The 19,280-nt window shown below is 44.4% G+C and overlaps 1 protein-coding gene across 3 annotated transcripts in view; it reads right to left on the bottom strand.

The window, feature by feature from the left end:
• Nucleotides 1-296: 296 nt before the first annotated feature.
• RUNX2 (RUNX family transcription factor 2) overlaps nucleotides 297-19,280 on the bottom strand; it is a 216,606-nt gene continuing 197,622 nt past the window's right edge. For 2 of the 3 annotated variants that reach the window (XM_075126361.1, XM_075126360.1), the window contains one exon: nucleotides 301-1,141. In XM_075126361.1, the coding sequence (XP_074982462.1) occupies nucleotides 456-1,141 (686 nt within the window). In that variant the 3' untranslated portion in view covers nucleotides 301-455. Of the gene's footprint in view, nucleotides 1,142-19,280 lie in introns of all 3 variants that reach the window. The other variant, XM_075126362.1, reaches the window with a different exon arrangement.

Raw genomic sequence — 19,280 nt, 5'->3', positions numbered from 1 at the left:
AGGGAGGAATTGTCAGAAGACCACTGGAGGACTAGCAGCATCCAAGTGATTTTGCCTCATTGCAGAATGCGGGGCCACTGCTCCCAGGAGACAGCGCCCCCAGCCCGGCAGCTTCTCCAGCGCGGCTGTACCACCCTCAGCCCCACCCCCGTCCCTTCCATATAGCTGCCTGCATCTCCTGTCTGGGGGTGTGCACGCTGCTTGAATACAAGAGCGTGACCTAAGGACAGCTGCTGGTGATCCTGGTGCCCACCCCAGTGGGCGGGGCTGAGGTGTGTTCCAGCCTGAGTTAAAGCAGAGCTTGGGCTATGACCCAAACCCACCCCCAGCCAAGTAAGCTAGCCCAGGCTGGAAGCACTTCCAAACCCAGGTCAGAGGTTTTTCTGTGTGGATGGTAATAGGGTTAGACTAAAACCCAGGTAAGAGCTCGGGTTAACTGTGCAGTGAAGAGGACCCTAAGGGGCTGGGGCATCTGTAGAAACCTGCTGGGGTGCAAAGGTTGATGCTAGCTGGCTGAGGGCTCTAGCTATGATAGAAAGGTGACTGTTCATTGTCCGCAACTCTGACAATATGTCCCCTCCACTCGCTGATGCCTGCTCAGAACTGGAGGGCTTGCTGTGGGCAGCCGGAGGTGAGCAAACAGCCTCAGGAGGCAGCTCCTCCATACATCCCGCCTGGTCATCTCCCTCCTCATAAGCACGCAGAGGCACACTTCCACACCTTTTCACATTCTCGATGGGGCCTGTCCCTGTGTGTGGCTGTTCTTCCTCCCTCCCCCGGATGCCGGCAGATGTTCCTGAGGCAAGGTAGGGCAACACATCGATGAGGTGGGTGGCATTGGCATGTGCGATGGCTGCAGGTGAGTAAATTCCCGGGTGTAGGGATGATCTAGAAGCAGGTGGTGGTGGGCCAGGGGGAAGTCCAGGGTGCAGGGTGGCAGGGGAGGCAGATGCTGTTGGTGGAATAGGAGGCAGTTCAGGATGGAAGGTTGAGACGCGGGCAGATAAGGGTGGTGAAAACGACGAGGCTCCAGGATCACAAGAGGAGGATGGTGATGATGGAGCTGTGAAAGGCCCATGTTCTTTAGAGGATGATGGTGAGGCAGTGGCAGATGGGGTGTCAGGGGTGCAAGGCTCCGAGTCTGCAAGGGAAATCAGTCATGTGTCACCAATCCTCCAGCATGTGAAGCTGCACATTACATTTACACACATGTGACTGCATATGTGGTGTACATGAATTGCCAGAGTGAGTTCAACATGGACAAACCCTTGCTGGGGCAAACCTGCTATTGATTTCAGTGGGACCAGAATCCTTAGCTCCAGAACCAGAGCTCTGTACCAACTGTGCTGAAGGAGAATGTTCACTAGCTGTCAGGGGGAGGGCTGTTATTCTCTTTAGGCCAGCCGTTAAGGGACAGTGTTATATAGACACACTAGCCAATGCATCACTTACCCAATTTCAACATCTGCTGTATATAGTTCAAGAATTTACAACACCATCTAATACAGAGAGACTGACCTTGCTTTAGCAGCCTTTCTGAAGCCCACATTCTGGCTCTAACATTTCTTGGTAAACATCACCAAGGTATATATTATGTGGCTTGAAATAACGAACACAATTGCCTGTGCTGGATGCATCATGAGTCTCTGGCCAGTCTTGGAACCAAATCATAATGTTCTTACTCACGGAAAGTCGAGTGGCAGATGGCTGTGTTTTTGGAGCTGCTACATTTAAAACAAATGTCCAGTTTTGGGAGCTCTGGCTTCAATGGGCGACGAGTCAGCAGCAGGAGCAGCAAAAAAGCAGTTCCTGAATTAGCTGTTCAGTGACTTTGCTTTTTGCCTTGAGGCATGACAGATTGAAGAGTTTACTGCCTGCAGATAGTTAAGTGGCTTCAGACATAAAATCAACAAAGAAGAGACTGAACAGGCAAGTATGCTGCTGTGCATCCTGGCTTGACACCTACCCCAGTCTGAAAGCAATATACAAGCCGTGGGCCTGATCCAATGCCCGCTGAAATCATTAGGAAGACTCCTGTTTGGAATAAGCCCTACATATACAGTATACTACGATGCAGCAACCTCTGGGGAAAATGCAAGAACCTAGAGAGCCAGGTTGTGGTTCCTGGCTCTGTATCCACTACTGCCCCCATCACTGAATATGGATGTTCACTGTAAGATGGCCCTATTTTTTTTTTAAAAGAAATTCTGAAAGAAACGTAGAGAAACTATTACCCTTTCAGCTGCCTCAAAGATTTGGAGAATTGACATTAGTCTGTCCCATCTAGCTCTTTATTTTAGCCTTGGGAACACATTACATGGATGGTGCTGAGAAACTATAGGGATGGGCAGCTATATATAAAACCCTAAGATAGATTTTATAACTACTTTAGCTGCAACTAAGTGCAAATTTTAAGGCACTGACATGGATTCCAAGGCCCAATTTAATAACAATTCTGGGAAAATCCAAGTAATGAGAGGTTCACACCATACTATTGTTATTTCTTCCATAGTTGTTTGCAGTGTTGTTGTAGCCGTGTTGGTATTTAATTGGGCCAACTTTTGTTGATGAAAGGTACAAGCTTTCAAGCTACACAGAGCTCTTCCTCAGGTCTGAGGAGCTGAACCTGCACTAATTTGTACCTTCGACCAACAGAAAAGCTGGTCCAATACAAGATAGTGCCTCACCTACCTTGTCTCTTTCATTATTTTTGGCATCTGAAAAATCTGATGATGTTGAAAAACTGTTTTTATTATGGGCAGGTTTTGTATCCCAGATAGCAAATTGACACTGCAAGTCAAATGAAGCTCAAGGCGTTCACAATCATTTCTTTTGCACATCAGCACCCAGGTACTCAGCTCTTCACAAGTCCATCTTCATCGCACATCAGAATGCCATCCTTTTCCTAAAGAAATGACACGTGTGGACTGAAGCTAGATATGGCACTTCAACATGCATTTAAGTCCCTGAGATTTGCATGGAAAGTTACTCCAGTTTTCTTGATAACTTTTCCTTCCTTTGCATATTGGCTTCCTTCATTACAAAAAGGCTTTGTCTAGACTAGACTTCAAACCATGTTAACTAGAAATGGCATGAGGTAGCTGGGTTTTGGTTTTACAAAATCAAAATAAAAATGAGAGGTGTTTCAGATCCAGGTTCCATTTCTCTCCAAACCACCAAAGTTTGTAGCAGTTCGGATAAAAAGCAGATTTTGGCTCAACGCTAGTGTCAACCAGAACAGTGTTGAAGGCCCATAGATAGCCTGGCTAATCCCTGTCTACACTGGCCAAGGAAACCATGCTAAGCGTTACGTTCTTCCATACACTGGGGAGCAGTGATTCAACAAACCTTGAGGAAATCTCGTTTAGACGTATGACAAGTAAGCATTCGCAAATGATCCTTAAAAGCGAACAGCTAACGTTTTATAAAAAGTAGCACAGACAAAAATCTGGTCACCAACTGTGCTTCTCATCACCATTAATCCTTTTAAAAGTAACTGCTCTTCCCCCATTGAAAGCCACAATCGTGTCTTCCTTCAAAACCTTCCTTAAGACTTATTTCTGCCATGATGCCTGAAAAACCCTGCTACCTGACCATGGCTCAGAAGGTGGCAAGCTGAAACCAATCTGTTTTTTTATGCACAGAAGAGTCATTTTAGTTACCTCATCCTTCCCTCACCGATCTTTTGTCCGTGTTTTCCATTTGTTGCATCTTGTCATGAATTTAGATTGTGAGTTCCTTTTGGGGGGTGGGGGGGACTGTTTTTTCTACCTGTTTGTACAGCATCTATCACAGCTGGTCCCTGATTCTTAATGGAGCCTCTAGGTGCTAGTGTGATAAAAATAATAGTAATAACGTAGGGACATGCTGCTAGGGGACGCTTTAATAGGGAGCAGAGAGAACTATGATGGATAGGCGTTGGGTGGAGTTTACTTTTAGAGAGGAGGAAGACATCGGTGAAGAGATGCTCAGAGTGAGTACACTGGACTTCAATAACTAAGCAACACACGGGTCAGCGAGTGTTACGCATCATCCTCTTCTGTGCCCAGCTACAGAGGGTATGAATTGGTTACAGCCCCAGCTACAGGGATTGTCTCTTCAGCCGTAGGTTTTATCTCTGGAGGAAGGATAGTACAGTGGTAAGGGAACTAGCCGAGGACTCAGAAAGCCTGAGTTCAATTCCCTGCTCTGCTACAGGCTTCCTTGGACACCTTGGGCAAGTCACTTAACTTCTCTGAGTCTCACTACTCCACCCATAAAATAAGGGGTGGTGTGAGGATAAAGGTATAAAATAATGTGAGACGTGCATATGCAATGGGAAGATGGGGGCATATAAATACCTTAGGCATACCTGCCAAGTTTTCAAGTGGCTAAAGTGGGATGCAAGGGAGTCACCCACCAAGAACAGAGTGGTTTCGAAGCGCAGCGGTGCCCAAGCCCAGTGCCTGGGAACTGAGCAGATCCCAGGCATCGCTGCCAATTTCTTGTGGAGCCAGCCTGTCTGCAGCCTCTGCCCCCACCCCTTGCCCACGGAGTCTGTGCCGCACTCAGCTCTTGCCACCCAGCCCAGTCCACCCAGGTGCAGTGTCATTCCCCATCTCTGAGCTGCTCAGGAGCCGCTGAAGCTGCTGCCTTCCCTAGCTCTGCCAATGGTGCGTAATGTGCGTACGACTGTGGGCGTAACCCAGGCCTGCTTGGTGTGGCACTCTGCCCCCCTCTAATGGCAGCTAGATCAGCTAGAGCTTGATGAGCCTTGGCTAAGAGATATATGTCTTGCAGCTCATGCTTAAGCGCCAGAGGTCTCAGGTTTGATCCTGGACAACAAGGACTGTGACATGGGCCTCACTGACACAGGACCGGGGACTTTGGGGATCACAGCGGGACCGGCCTGTGAAACCCAGGACTGTTGGGAGGTATGACCCTAGGAAGAGGATTCCCTGGTGCAGCAGAAAAGATGGCAGCTGTTAACTAAATGTTAATAAGATAGGGCGTGAGGAATGGTGAAAATATCGATGAGTTCTTTTGTCTGAACTAACTCACCTATCTTTAATCTAAGGGAGGTTGTTGGAGAGGGAATACCACCTGTATTTAACCTTTCAAGAAGTTTCACTCATCTGGGTTTTTTGATTTGTTTGTTTGCTTTGCTTGATCATTGCTTTTATCTAACCTGCAGCCAAACTGAGTCAAGCTGTGATCTCTTTGCCCCTCAAACTAAATAGGGCTATACCTGGTGGAGGGGAAACCTCAAGGGGAAAGAGCTTGGGCCTTATTTTTCCACTGCCATGCACCTGTGTATTCGTGTATAAATGTACATCATGGGTAAACTGCTTCCATATCAGAAGACAGTAGCCTTTTAATACCCCTTTCTCATTCTCTTGGCATAGGTATTAGCAGAAAGCAGTGGAAAATCAGACTCAAGGTACAGAGAGTAGCGAATCAGTCCCCTAGAGTGCTGTAAGAAGTGCACTGGAAGTTCAGTAGGTGGTGTTCTCCCCAGTGAGTCAGTACAGAACCAATGCCTTGTTACAGTGGCAAGGGGTGCTTTGCTGCTGGATGCGTCTCTGCAAGGTATTGGAATGAGTAATACGGCTCCCACTAATGATATAGCAAGTTGCAGGATACTTGTATACTGTGTTTTCTGGTTGTGTTTATAACGTTAGATTAAGACTGTGTGTGTACGCCTCACTCTGCAGCTGCTCCTCAAGAAAGCCCGACTATACTACAGGCTCATCTTTCTGTTAAGAAGTGAAACCAAAGTCCTAACGGTGGTAATTGAAAATCCCGTGACACAAGAGTTCCAGTTCTGTTTTCGTGGCCGAACCCCAACATGGGAATCTACATTCTGCCTTTCTAAACCCATCCATTCCAATCCCCTGGCAGTATCAGTTGAAATACAGCATTTGAAAGCTGTGAGAGGTGTTCTGTCACACTGTTAACCGGTTGCGGTGCTTTTCTGTCACACTGTTAACCGGTTGCGGTGCTTCACCTTAGAAACGGCTGCATCTCAGCAGTGTGCAAAGTGATTCTGTACATTAAAATATGTCTGAATCAAAACACAGAAGTGACTATCCATGGACTTGTGTGTGTGATTTCACAGCTTGGATCTAATTCCTAACTTCATATCTTGCTCTTACCTCTATGTTGGATCAAACCAAAACCAGGGATCTGAATATTCTTAAATGTTTGGGTGTGAGGTCTGGAAATGTGTATAAACAGCAATATCATTAGCATTAAGTATCCTTCCATTAACATTTGTTTTTGATCAAGGCAGTCCCCACCCCATTTATTCACCTGGGGACCCACCTTCCTTTAAATAAATGTTTCTATATTCCAAGATACTGAGACATTTAATAAAATAATTTGATATATTTCAAATCCACTCATTCAAAACAATAGGGGCATGTACAAAATATTAATTAGAAAATCCGGACCAAATGGAAAAATGTTAAAAAACGATATCCCACCACCACCCTACTTCTGAACTCAAACTCTCTCATCACACCCACAAGAAAAATATCTAAGAAAATAGATGACCTTTGTAGGGTTACGTGAGGGTTGCCAGATCCATGCTGTGGTGGCCCAAATGGTGAAGTATGCTCTGGAGTCCAAGACCCCACACCAAACTTGCCATGTGTCCATCTGTCTACTGTTTAAACTAGGAGTCTATTAGCTGAGGTACCTCAGACAGGCACACTTTTCTCTGCTCTCACTTTTTCAAGTAGCCTTTTAATGATCTGGTCTATCTTCAAAAACAAACCATTGCCTGTGCCTTTCTGCATGACAGAGTCAGTAGTCTGTTTGAATTCCTCCCCTACAAATTGTGGTCCACTGTCTGGTTTTCTCTCTTCAGGTACCATATACAAGGCCTAGCTGGGATGTATTTTAGGTGACTAATCACATTATGACTCCTGCAGAATTGTGCTCTTTCAAAATCTCTTGAGTAATAGTAAGTTATGAGTAAATACTTATTCCCATTTCATGCGAACAAATTTGTTCTCACAGTTTGTCATGGGCAATCCACTGTTTCATCTTTGTCTCTGGCTTAATTTCAATTAGTTTTTATTCATTCACTGACATGTGTGAGTCTTTATCCATTTTGGGGCACATTTTCAAAAATACTTCGGTTCCCAATTTAGCACCTCCCAGAAATGGCTCGATTTTCTCAGTCCTCAGCAGCGCCTGTTATTCTTAAGAAGAGAATTGTCCCCTAGGTACTAGACAGATGGATGTATTGGATAGACAATCCCTACTCCCCACCCTGTTACACAATAAAAATTAACTGCTATCTCAAGTTTTCCATCCATACAGCTCAAAAGCTTATGCCCAAATAAATCTGTTAGTCTTTAAGGTGCCACCAGACTCCTTGTTGTTTTTACAAAGCAAGGTGAGTCTGACTAGCCCCATTTCATAGAAGGGGAAATCAAAGCAAAGAGAGATTAAATGATTTGCCCAGAGTCAAAGAGCAGGTCCGTGACAGAGACAGGAGTAGAACCTAGGTCTGCTACAGTAGGTCTGCTGAACCTAGGTGTGCTGTTACACTGCTTTCCATGCTTATTCCATCTGCTTCAGCATGCACTGAGGTTACCTTCATAGCCTTCCAATTGCCTATGGCATCCTTCTATCTCTATACCATCCCACCTCTATTACAGGCAGATCTTGGAGGGAGGGAAGGTGAAACCTTCCCCATAGCCTCTCAAGGCAGGTCCAAATATAAGGGTAGAGCACACACCCACCCTGTGTTCAGGGAAGCCATAGGCCTAGCTGTATGCGCAAAGCAGCATAGACCCTACACATGCTGTCAACCTGTGTCTGGCCCTTTTTCCCAACATATTGCCAACACAGGTATGTTAGTGGCTGAAGAAATTCTTCTGGCCTAGTTAACATCAAAATAAGTTTGCTCGTTACTTCCGGACAGCTATCAGCTGCTATAAAGGGTAAATCAACACATATAGGAAATGTCAGACCGGATCAAAGCAGTGGTCCATCTAGTCCAGTATCTTGTTTCTGACAATGGTCAGTGTGACACTGGCAGACCAGGTTCCAGCTCATCTCAAGGCCCCTAGGCATCGCTGAGCACTGACAATGCAGAGCTGGAAACCAGTCTAGCTCACCTGTGTGTTAGCATTGTTAAAAGAGCTATTAGATTTATAGAGATGTGTTCAGTGTTTGGACTTTATGAAATGCTTGTGAGTTTCTGAGTGCATTAATCTCACTTATAATATCAGTATCCCATGTAATAAGGTAATACTTAAGTGTTTTCTCTGTAACTTTAAAAGTGTTTGCTATGAAACTGGAACACCTCACCCCCGCCCCAGTCAGGAGAGAAGCATTACCAAGTGGGAAATACTAGTTTACTACAAGAGGTGTCATCTCCTGCCCAACAAAAGAAGGCCCATAAACGCCAGACAAACCACAGTGGAACATCAGTGGACAAAATACTTCTTTGATTTTTTTCCCCACACCCATGCACAAACACTCATCCCATCATAGCTTGAACTCTAGGGGAACAGAATAAAAATCCCTGTCTAGAACAAATTGTCATTACTATGCGGCTTGGAATTTGGAGAAGACAATATTTCTAAGCGTAAGCAAGGGATCCCCGCGCAGCTTAGCTTGGGTTATTCTTAAAGGACATACAGAACTTGCACATTGCAGCAGCTTCTGTTATTTTTGGGAACCTAAGGCTGTAACTCATTTATGTGTGTGTGTTTACCTGCTTTAACATTTCAAAATACTCTCTTGTTGCCTTTTCCTAGTTAATAAACCTTTAGTTAGTTTATTACAAGACTGGCTACAAATATGATCTGAGGTGCCATTGACCTGGGGTCAGTGACTGGTCCTTTGGGACTGGGAGTAACCTGAATATTGTTGTGATTTTTGTTGTAAGGAACCATCTACCACAAAGGAAGACTTGCCTGGTTGGCAAGATAGATCAGGGTACCTAAGAGGCCCGTCTGTAACTCCATGGCAAGGCTGTTATAGTGCTTGAGGAGTTCACACTGGATACTTGGTTGATGAAATCTAATTATAGGACACACAACTAATTTGGGGTTTGTATCCTGAGGTTGGCACCCACATTTTTGAGCCACTCCAGACAGGGTGACAACCAGTATCAGAAGCTGCAGAGGAAGACACAAGAAGGCCTGCAATAGACAGTTATCGAATAACCTGCCCCCAGGGGAAATTCTCCCTAACCCCCATTAATTAGAGGTTCACAGATTTTAAGAGCAGAAGAGGCCATTACAACATCTCTTCTGACCTGTAGAATGTAAAATTTTTTCTAAATACTCTAGTATTAAGCCCAGTAGATTGGTTTAGGCCCTGAAGTATGGAGTTTATATCCCTTCAAAAACTCTTGGGTAAGGGAGATTTTATTTGTTTGTTTATTGTTTCTTTGTTTCAGAGTAACTTTTAAAGTTCTCATTACGCCTATAAATGTCCACTCCTGTTTTTGAATCCCTCTAAGTTCTTGGGCTTCAATTACGTCTTGTGGCAATGACTTTCTCAAAGTAACATTGCCTTGTGTGAAAAAGTATTTCCTTTTCGACAACAGACTTTTAACCCCAATTAACCAGGTAGCAGCAGTTTCCACACAACCAAAGTAAAGCCCCTATTAAATGGTACTAATCTGCAGGGGTAAAAGGGCTTCAAGACAAACATGAACACAACCACAGAATATAACTTTCACGTACAGAAATTCTCCTCTGTAGCTACAGAAAGGTGAGTTGAGAAAAATGGAGTCACTGAGCCACTTCATTAGGTGAGAAACAAAACCAGATATTTTTCCCCCTCGGCTTTGGCTCATGGCAAAATATTGTGATCATTCTGAGAATTTGTTGGGGGGGGGATATCAAAAACAGCTCTTTCACTGTAAGAAAAGGAGTACTTGTGGCACCTGAGAGACTAACCAATTTATTTGAGCATAAGCTTTCGTGAGCTACAGCTCACTTCATCGGATGCCACTGAATGCATGGTATAATCTGCTGCCTTAGTCTAAGCTGCTGATTATACCAGCAACATCTCCTGAATGTTTAGATGGGATTCTTTTATTATTTATTTATTTGAGATTAGTTTTCTTTCTTTACTTGTTCTCTTTGGAACTTTCAACACACAAAGAAGATTAAGATTTTGATTAACTAAACCTAATCATATTCATATGCTGTTTTCCCCCAGGAAAACATGAAGCACATGGTACAAACTTATGGTTTTAATAACCAGTGAGTCAAGTCTGGAAATACAGTACCTATGAGTCAATGAGATTCCAGCTCCTTACAAAGTGCCAGACAGGGGCATTTCTCAGTAACATGCATGTTTACTTCCCCTACCTAGTTCTTTCTGTCTGCTCTTGCATTGACTATTGAAGGAAACTGCTATCTGGGATGTGTCACCTTGAATCCAAGTTGTGTTTATGGTTTAAATAATACTACCACTCTCAATGGGCTATGGTCTCTCAATGGGCTATGGGATCAATGGTCCTCTGATCCCAGCTGGAATTAAATGGAATTGAACCTGGTTTCCACTGGTTTGAACCTGCCAAGTGAACGAGTGTAAGATGATCTTTAACGCATACAGAGTGTAAATCACAATTTTGCTACTACAGCAGACCAATGGTACCGTGGTCCACCTTGTCCAGTAACATGTCTCAAAGTGTGGATACCAAAGCATCAAAGGCAGATTCATGGATACCAAGGCCAGATCACCACAGTGATCATCTAGCCCAGTGGTTCCCAAACTTGTTCCACCGCTTGTGCAGGGAAAGCCCTTGATGGGCCAGGCTGGTTTGTTTACCTGCCGTGTCCGCAGGTTCAGCTGATCGCAGCTCCCAGTGGCCACGGTTCACTGCTCCAGGCCAATGGGAGCTGCTGGAAGTGCCGTCTCACTCTTTTATAGCACTTTCCCTTTGAGGACCTCAAAGCAATTTTCTGGCCTTCATTAATTTAGCTTTAGAGCACTCTAGTGAAATAGGCCAATATCATCCCCAGGCTACAGTTTGGGAGAATAAAGGCAGAGAGATTCACCCAAGGAATTCTTCAGTAGACAGGCAGATAGAAGCCACGTCTCCTAACACCCAGACTTGTGCCTGAACCTTAAAATCATCATTCCACCCACAGTTATGGCCATCAACCATAGTCATTTGGCTCCCAGCTGTTCCCCCACCCTCAGATTACATTACAGTATAACCTGAGTGGGCTAGCCAGGATGCATGATCTCATGCCAGAGTCGCAAACTGGCAACAGATGGACATCTGACAGCTACCACATGTGTGCTGTGACTCCTGGTGCTCACTAACTCACTGTCCTGTTGATGTACTTTGGGCCCAGATCCCACTGATCCAAGGGTCTGCTTTGGTATAAACTAGGTCTTTCACAAGGCACTTAGCAATACATGCTACTGGCCACAGCACTGAGGTGTGTATAGTGGGGAGGCATGGAGAGGGCGTTCCGCCAAAAGCCAATCATACTGAGGGAGCAAGATGTTTGAGATGAAAGGATTGTAGTCTGCCTAGTTCTATCCCCCTCCATCCCCGCCCCACACACACACACACCCCTGCTCTGCCAACTAACTTGGTGGGGGAAAGTGTTACCCTTCTTTTTTAGATAAACAGGAACGAGAGAAGTACTGCTGCCTGTCCAGTCGATCCTGAGTAATGTTGTCACCTCAGGACGTGCTGTGACCCTACATCCCCTCTGAGTTGATGGAATGGGCTTGGTCACCATGTGGGTAAGGGAAACCTCCAGGTACTATAGGAAGTGGTGATTCAACAGGCAGCATTTTCCTCTCCATGTCAATATTGAACCAAGGTCTCGTCATGGTGTGGTGGAGAGCAGCTGGACGGTGCTGCTATTCAGGCGAGACATTTTTAAAAAATCCTCTTCCTGATGGTGGTGTATATAGCACGGCAACTGAAATTATGGCATTCAGTTTTCTGGGTACTGCACCTTTAATTATAAGGAGTCCCCTTCCCTGCAGCAGAGGCAGCAGCCATTTTTAGCTGCAGAATGTTACAGAGTGACTCACTGTGTTCTCTCTCTCATGGGGGCTGGAGAGTTGCTCTTTTTGTTTGTTACTAGTTTTTCTTAATCAGAAATAAAAGTCATCAAGACTGAAAACACACTTTTTCCTCTTTGTTTATGGTGAAACACAACACCCATCTCACATGGCTCCACACTAGCTCAGATCATTTCATACTACCTACCTAAAATTCTCACTCTCCACCTGTTTGACACCTGTCTCACGCTTGGACAGTAAGTTCTCTGGCACAGAGAGTGTCCTCTTTGTTACTAGCCTAGCACAGTGGGCATGTCCTGATCCTTGAATGAGGTTCCTAGGCGCTGCCATAATACTACTAATGATAATAATTTCAATTGGACACTGTATTCTTTACCTGCATAGCGTGACTGTGCCTTAACAGTCTGCCATATTTCACCTCTGAGCTGGCTGCATTTCACTGGCAGATGAAGTGAATCCTGTATATAGTTTTATATATATTTAAGATTGTACAGCACATTTGGATCCTTTGATATTAAAGATGGAAGGTACAAATCTATTGTTGCCATGGTTTTGTAAAGGGATACAACGTATTCCATCCTGTGGCCCAGTGACAGGACCAAATTCTCACACTGGGGTAAACCAGGAGTAACTCCACTGAGGTCAATGATGTTACAATCAGTGTAATAATGGTATGAGGAGAGGAGAAAGTGGACCACACTCATTTGGGGAAGCAGACCATAAAACCACAGTAAGATCATTTTTAAGGGAAAAAAATCCCTTTAGGATGGATCGGTCCCTTTAAAGGGGACGAATGGAATGTTGGAACTCGGAAAGTACTGTGATATTTGGGAAATTGACAGTTTGCTCAGAAAGAAGGGGTGAAATAGCAAAAACTAGGGTAGTGAAGAGAGACTGCAGAGAGCAAAGATCTTGCAAAATGAAGCAGTTTATTAATTAAGCTATCAAAATCTGCTGTAGCACATGGGGTGAGACAGACAGGTTTAGGCTCAGTGAGTGCCTGAAGATCTCGATCTCACTAGCATGGGAAAACTTAAACCTCAGAGAGAACCATGACTAAACCTGAGAAAAGAAAATGACGGCATGGAAATGTTTAAGGGATGATTTTTGTTGATTAATGACACAAAAGGCCACAGTCTATAGCTTGAGACACTGGAGAGAGGCATTGAGAGGAAGTCAGAAGGTAGGGAATATTTTTTAAAATAAACAGGATTTTAGAAAAGTTTGTTTTGAGTCTCATTTGAAATTAATGTTTTCTTTAATAAAATAAAATGATTATTGAACAGAGAAAGTGTGCTCTGTGTAACATGGGCTGAGACCATGATTACTCATAGGTCCAGGTTCCAGTTTGCCTTTAGGTTTGTGGGATTTATATTAGAAGACTTTACCATTTGGATTCTCAGTCATGTCAGCAGCTTTTCTGACTTGAGTGCGATGCTATTTGTGTGTTGAACTATGCAAATAAGCAATGAGCTCTGGCCAAAAAGGGTGTATCCAGATCCCAATCTGAGCTCTGAACAGTCCCAAAGTTTGTATGTTTTTCGATCCAGGGTCTTGGTTTGGACCCATTTCTAATACCAGAAATATATTCAAATGTCCAATAATGTCTTTTAATGAAAAGAGGGCATAAGGGTACAATGCATATATCCCATTGGGGTTGATCCCTACACAAGCCAAGCAGCTTCTCTCTTGCCTTTGGGAGTCGCTCATTTTACTTACTAGACTGCCTTAAGAAGGGGGGTGGGGGTGATTCTGGCAGCAGGAGGAATCTTCAGCATGCCAAGAGGAAGAAAGACCAAAGGGTCAGCTCCCTTGTAAAAAGAAGGCTGCATGATTAACTTTATGGAAAGAAACTGAACTGTAAAAAGACAGCATTTTGTCTTTAACAAGGCCTGAGGAGTCAGGAACTCAGCCAGCTGGGTAGTCTGTGCTAACCCAAGAATATTAGAACATCAAGGTCAGAAAAAGCCAGGACAACACCAGGAATGTGAGGAGAGACAGTCTGATGATGTGGCTCTATGGAAGAACTGAGGTGCAGCTGCTGAGGTCCATAAATGAGTCAACAAGCAAACTAAGTCCAGATCCAATGTGAGAAGAGAGAGAATTAAGTCTTCCAAGACAAAAAAGAATCTTCCCCGCCCCACATGTCTGTCTATACATCTGTATTGCATACATACGTTACATCGACGCAGAGACAGAGACAAGACAGAGAGACGGAACATATTTCAAGAGAACATTATCATTTATGTTGTCAATGGGCATTGTGGAAGAAGATACATATTCGCAAATGACTAAAAGACTCAAGAGAGTCCCTGTATAGCATTCCCTATGCCTAATATTGCCAATACAGGCTGACAGAAGAGGTTTGCTTAGTCCAACACACTGTTTAACATCAAATGCAAGAACTGCAGTGGGCCAGTCCTTTGACATTATAATTAGAGATGGTCCTGAATGAAAAATCCAAATGTGGATGAGCCCTCTGACTCAGTTCAGATTCAGACAGAAACTCTGTCATTAGACCTCATATTTTGTAATTAAATTGAAACACCACATTCTTTGGGACACTTGAGCTCTAGACTGAGAGCCAGCTCCAACTTTGGTATTGACCCCAATTCTCTGTGGCCCTCAATTCATTAGAGTATTTAAACACAGACTTAAGTCCCAGCAACATCAAGGGAAGCGTGGATTCAAGTGGTTTTCTGCAAAGGGATGGACTGCAGAATCAGGGCTGAAAAGGGATTGAACAAAAATCCCAGATCCAAACAGCCTCGACCTGAAGTTGGGAAAGTTTGAATCCAGGTATCAACTTTATGTCTTGGATCCATCTCTAGCTATGATGGTTTTGATGAGGAAAGGAAAAGTGAATCGGTTGCAATTAAAAAAAACCCTTGAACAAAACAAAAGAAAATGTTCGAAAGATCCAGCTGTGACTTGAGTTAGGAAATCCATAAGAATGGCCATACTGGATCAGACCAATGGTCCAGCTTATCCAGTAGGCTGTCTTCCAACAGTGGCCCATAGGAGAAGCTTCAGCTGGAATGAACAGAACAGGGCTATTACCGAGTGATCCATACACTGTCGTCCAGTCCCAGCTTCTAGCACTGAGAGGTTTAGGCACATGCAGTGCATTTGGTTGCATCCCTCACCATCTTGGCTAACAGCCATTGATAGACCTATCCTCCATGAATTTATCTAATTCTTTATTTAATCCAGTTATAGTTTGACCTTCACAACATCCCCTGGCAATGAGTCCCATAGATTGACTGTGTGGTGTGTGAAGAAATACTTCCTTGTATTTGTTTTAAACCCGTTGCCTATTAATTTCATTGAGTGACCTTTGGTTCTTTTGTTATGTGAAGGAGTAAATAACACTTCCCTATTTGCTTTCTCTACACCATTCATGATTTTATAGACCTCCATCATATCCCCCCCTTAGTCATCTTCTTGACCTGCTGCTCACAAACCAGGACGAATTAGTAGGGGAAGCAAAAGTGGATGGGAACCTGGGAGGCAGTGACCATGAGATGGTCAAGTTCAGGATCCTGACACAAGGAAGAAAGGAGAGCATACAGACCCTGGACTTCAGAAAAGCAGACTTTGACTCCGTCAGAGAACTGATGGGCAGGATCCCCTGGGAGAACAACTTGAGTGGGAAAGGAGTCCAGGAGAGCTGGCTGTATTTTAAAGAATCCTTATTGAGGTTACAGGGACAAACCATCCCAATGTGTAGAAAGAATAGTAAATATGGCAGGCGACCAGCTTGGCTTAACAGTGAAATCCTTGCTGATCTTAAATACAAAAAAGAAGCTTACAAGAAGTGGAAGATTGGACAAATGACCAGGGAGGAGTATAAAAATATTGCTCAGGCATGCAGGCGTGAAATCAGGAAGGCCAAATCACACCTGGAGTTGCAGCTAGCAAGAGATGTTAAGAGTAACAAGAAGGGTTTCTTCAGGTATGTTACAAGAAGAAAGTCAAGGAAAATGTGGGCCCCTTACTGAATGAGGGAGGCAACCTAGCAACAGAGGATGTGGAAAAAGCTAATGTACTCAATGCTTTTTTTGACTCTGTCTTCACGAACAAGGTCAGCTCCCAGATTACTGCACTGGGCAGCAAGCATGGGGAGGACGTGACTAGCCCTCTGTGGAGAAAGAAGTGGTTCGGGACTATTTAGAAAAGCTGGACGAGCACAAGCCCATGGAGCCGGATGCACTGCATCCGAGAGTGCTAAAGGAGTTAGCGGATGTGATTTCAGAGCCATTGGCCATTATCTTTGAAAACTCATGGCGATCGGGGGAGATCCCAGACAACTGGAAAAAGGCTAATGTAGTGCCCATCTTTAAAAAAGGGAAGGAGGAGGATCCGGAGAACTACAGGCCAGTCAGCCTCACCTCAGTCCCTGGAAAAATCATGGAGCTGGTCCTCAAGGAATCAATTCTGAAGCACGTAGAGGAGAGGAAAGTGATCAGGAACAGTCAGCATGGATTCACCAAGGGCAAGTCATGCCTGACTAATGTAATTGCCTTCTATGACGAGATAACTGGCTCTGTGGATGAGGGGAAAGCAGTGGATGTGTTGTTCCTTGACTTAGCAAAGCTTTTGACACGGTCTCCCACAGTATTCTTGCCAGCAAGTTAAAGAAGTATGGGCTAGATGAATGGACTATAAGGTGGATAGAAAGCTGGCTAGATTGTTGGGCTCAACGAGTAGTGATCAATGGCTCCATGTTTAGTTGGCAGCCAGTATCAAGTGCAGTGCCCCAAGGGTCAGTCCTCGGGCCGGTTTTGTTCAATATCTTCATTAATTATCTGGAGGATGGCATGGATTGCACCCTCAGCAAGTTTGCAGATGACACTAAACTGGGAGGAGAGGTAGATACGCTGGAGGGTAGGGATAGGATACAGAGGGACCTAGACAAATTAGAGGATTGGGCCAAAAGAAATCTGATGAGGTTCAACAAGGACAAGTGCAGAGTCCTGCACTTAGGACGGAAGAATCCAATGCACCGCTACAGACTAGGGATCGAATGGCTAGGCAGCAGTTCTGCAGAGAAGGACCTAGGGATGACAGTGGACGAGAAGCTGGATATGAGTCAACAGTGTGCCCTTGTTGCCAAGAAGGCCAATGGCATTTTGGGATGTATAAGTAGGGGCATTGCCAGCACATCGAGGGACGTAATCGTTCCCCTCTATTCGACATTGGTGAGGCTCATCTGGAGTACTGTGTCTAGTTTTGGGCCCCACACTACAAGAAGGATGTGAAAAAAATTGGAAAGCATCCAGCGGAGGGCAAAAAAAATGGTTAGGGGACTGGAACACATGAGTTATGAGGAGAGGCTGAGGGAACTGGGATTGTTTAGTCTGCAGAAGAGAAGAATGAGTGGGGATGTAATAGCTGCTTTCAACTACCTGAAAGGGGGTTCCAAAGTGGATGGATCTCGACTGTTCTCAGTGGTAGCAGATGACAGAACGAGGAGTAATGGTCTCAAGTTGCAGTAGTAGGAGGTTTAGGTTGGATATTAGGAAAAACTTTTTCACAAGGAGGGTGGTGAAGCACTGGAATGGGTTACCTAGGGAGGTGGTGGAATCTCCTTCCCTTGAGGTTTTTAAGGCCAGGCTTGACAAAGCCCTGGCTGAGATGATTTAGTTGGGGATTGGTCCTGCTTTGAGCAGGGGGTTGGACTAGATGACCTCCTGAGGTGTCTTCCAACCCTGATATTCTATGATTCTATGATCTCTTTTCTAAGATGAACAGTCCCAGCACTTTTGGGGATTGGGCAAATACTAATTTTCCATCATATCCTCTTATGTGCAGCACACAGCATACAGAATAGTCCCCATATTTCTCATACCCCTGCAGTACTGATGTACAGCAGGGTGAATTCAGTGGGGAATAGAAACATTAACTTGGAATTTCCTGGCTTGTGTTGATTGGTTGTTCCATGTACTGTAATTTAGCATTCTGAGCAGGAAAGGTGCTTAAGGAACAGGGAAGAGCCAAAACGTGTATTCACCTGGTCTAACAGGATAGCAATAGTGTGAAGCCAGGTTAGAATGCCAGATACTGAGGGTATGAAATAGAGGGCTACTGGATCCCCTCTGACTGACAGAGGAAACTATAATGAGAAGCACTGTTTCAAGCGTTAGCGCAAAGCCAGGGCTGCCTTGGGAAACCAAAAGCCCAGTGGAGTGCCAAGCACCAATCCAGAGCCAAACAATTACATTGTTAAGGGACAGCACTCTCTCTACAAATCATTTCTTTTCATTCCTAGGATTCTGGTCAACTGTACCGAGTGTGCTGGGGAGAGTCACTGCTGAAATCCCCTCAGCAAAATGGGAAACCATTACTCAGGATTTGTCAACGAGTTGTTCCATTAAAGGCCAGTTTATCTTGAATAGATGAGGCAGACTTGAATTCGGTCTGAATCCGCAGCTTTATATCTTCCCCTATGTGCATGCTGAAGAGATAATATATGAAAGAAGTCATTCTAGGAAGCTGTGGCCTAAATAAACATGTTCCAAATGGACACCACAGCCAGTGTCTCATTCCCCCTCTTCCTTCCTTTCTGAACAGAGACACGTTCAGAGGAAAAGGGGGATATTTCCATCAGATTTCTCACTTGCTCCAAGACATCTGGGGTCAAATTCTTCCCTGGTGTACCTCTGGGGTAAATATGGCCTGTAGAACTTCTTTTATTTTGCACTGGATTTTCCTTCCCACCCTCCCACCTCGCTCTGCACTGACCTTGTGTCCAAATACTTTGCAATATAATTTACCGGCATAGTTTTACAAAGCCTTACTGATATAGCTTCTTCTGAACAAGAAATGAGGACTGTATGTGTTCTTTCTTTAAATACTGGCCACTGCGTGAGCCTCTTAGCAGACTTGGATCCTAACCCAACTCCTTTTAAAATCAGCGGAAAGACTTCAATGGGAGTTGGATCGGACCCTACATTTCCAAATTTTAAGAAATGTGCATGTGCTACTTTGATCACACTTGGATTTATGTTCTAAGAAGTTGCCCTTTTTCAACATGCGTATACATATTTACTGTTTTTGTTGCAGTATTGTCCCAGGGTCCCAACCAGAATCAGGGTTTTATTGTATTGCACATTGTACAGCACATCTCCTCCAGCAGCCCTCCTTTTTCTATAGTCCAGAGAATCCTACCATAATTCTCTGAAGCAGTGTCTAAGCAATGTTGTATTGGGTTTTAATGCCACAGGGCTAGGTTCTTCTTTTGTTATTAATGTTAATAGACCTTGGAACAC

Source organism: Caretta caretta, chromosome 3 (genome assembly GCF_965140235.1).
Source record: "Caretta caretta isolate rCarCar2 chromosome 3, rCarCar1.hap1, whole genome shotgun sequence".
Taxonomy (NCBI): domain Eukaryota; kingdom Metazoa; phylum Chordata; order Testudines; family Cheloniidae; genus Caretta; species Caretta caretta.
The sequence above is the reverse complement of the archived record's forward strand: the minus strand, read 5'-3'. Positions and strand labels throughout refer to the sequence as shown.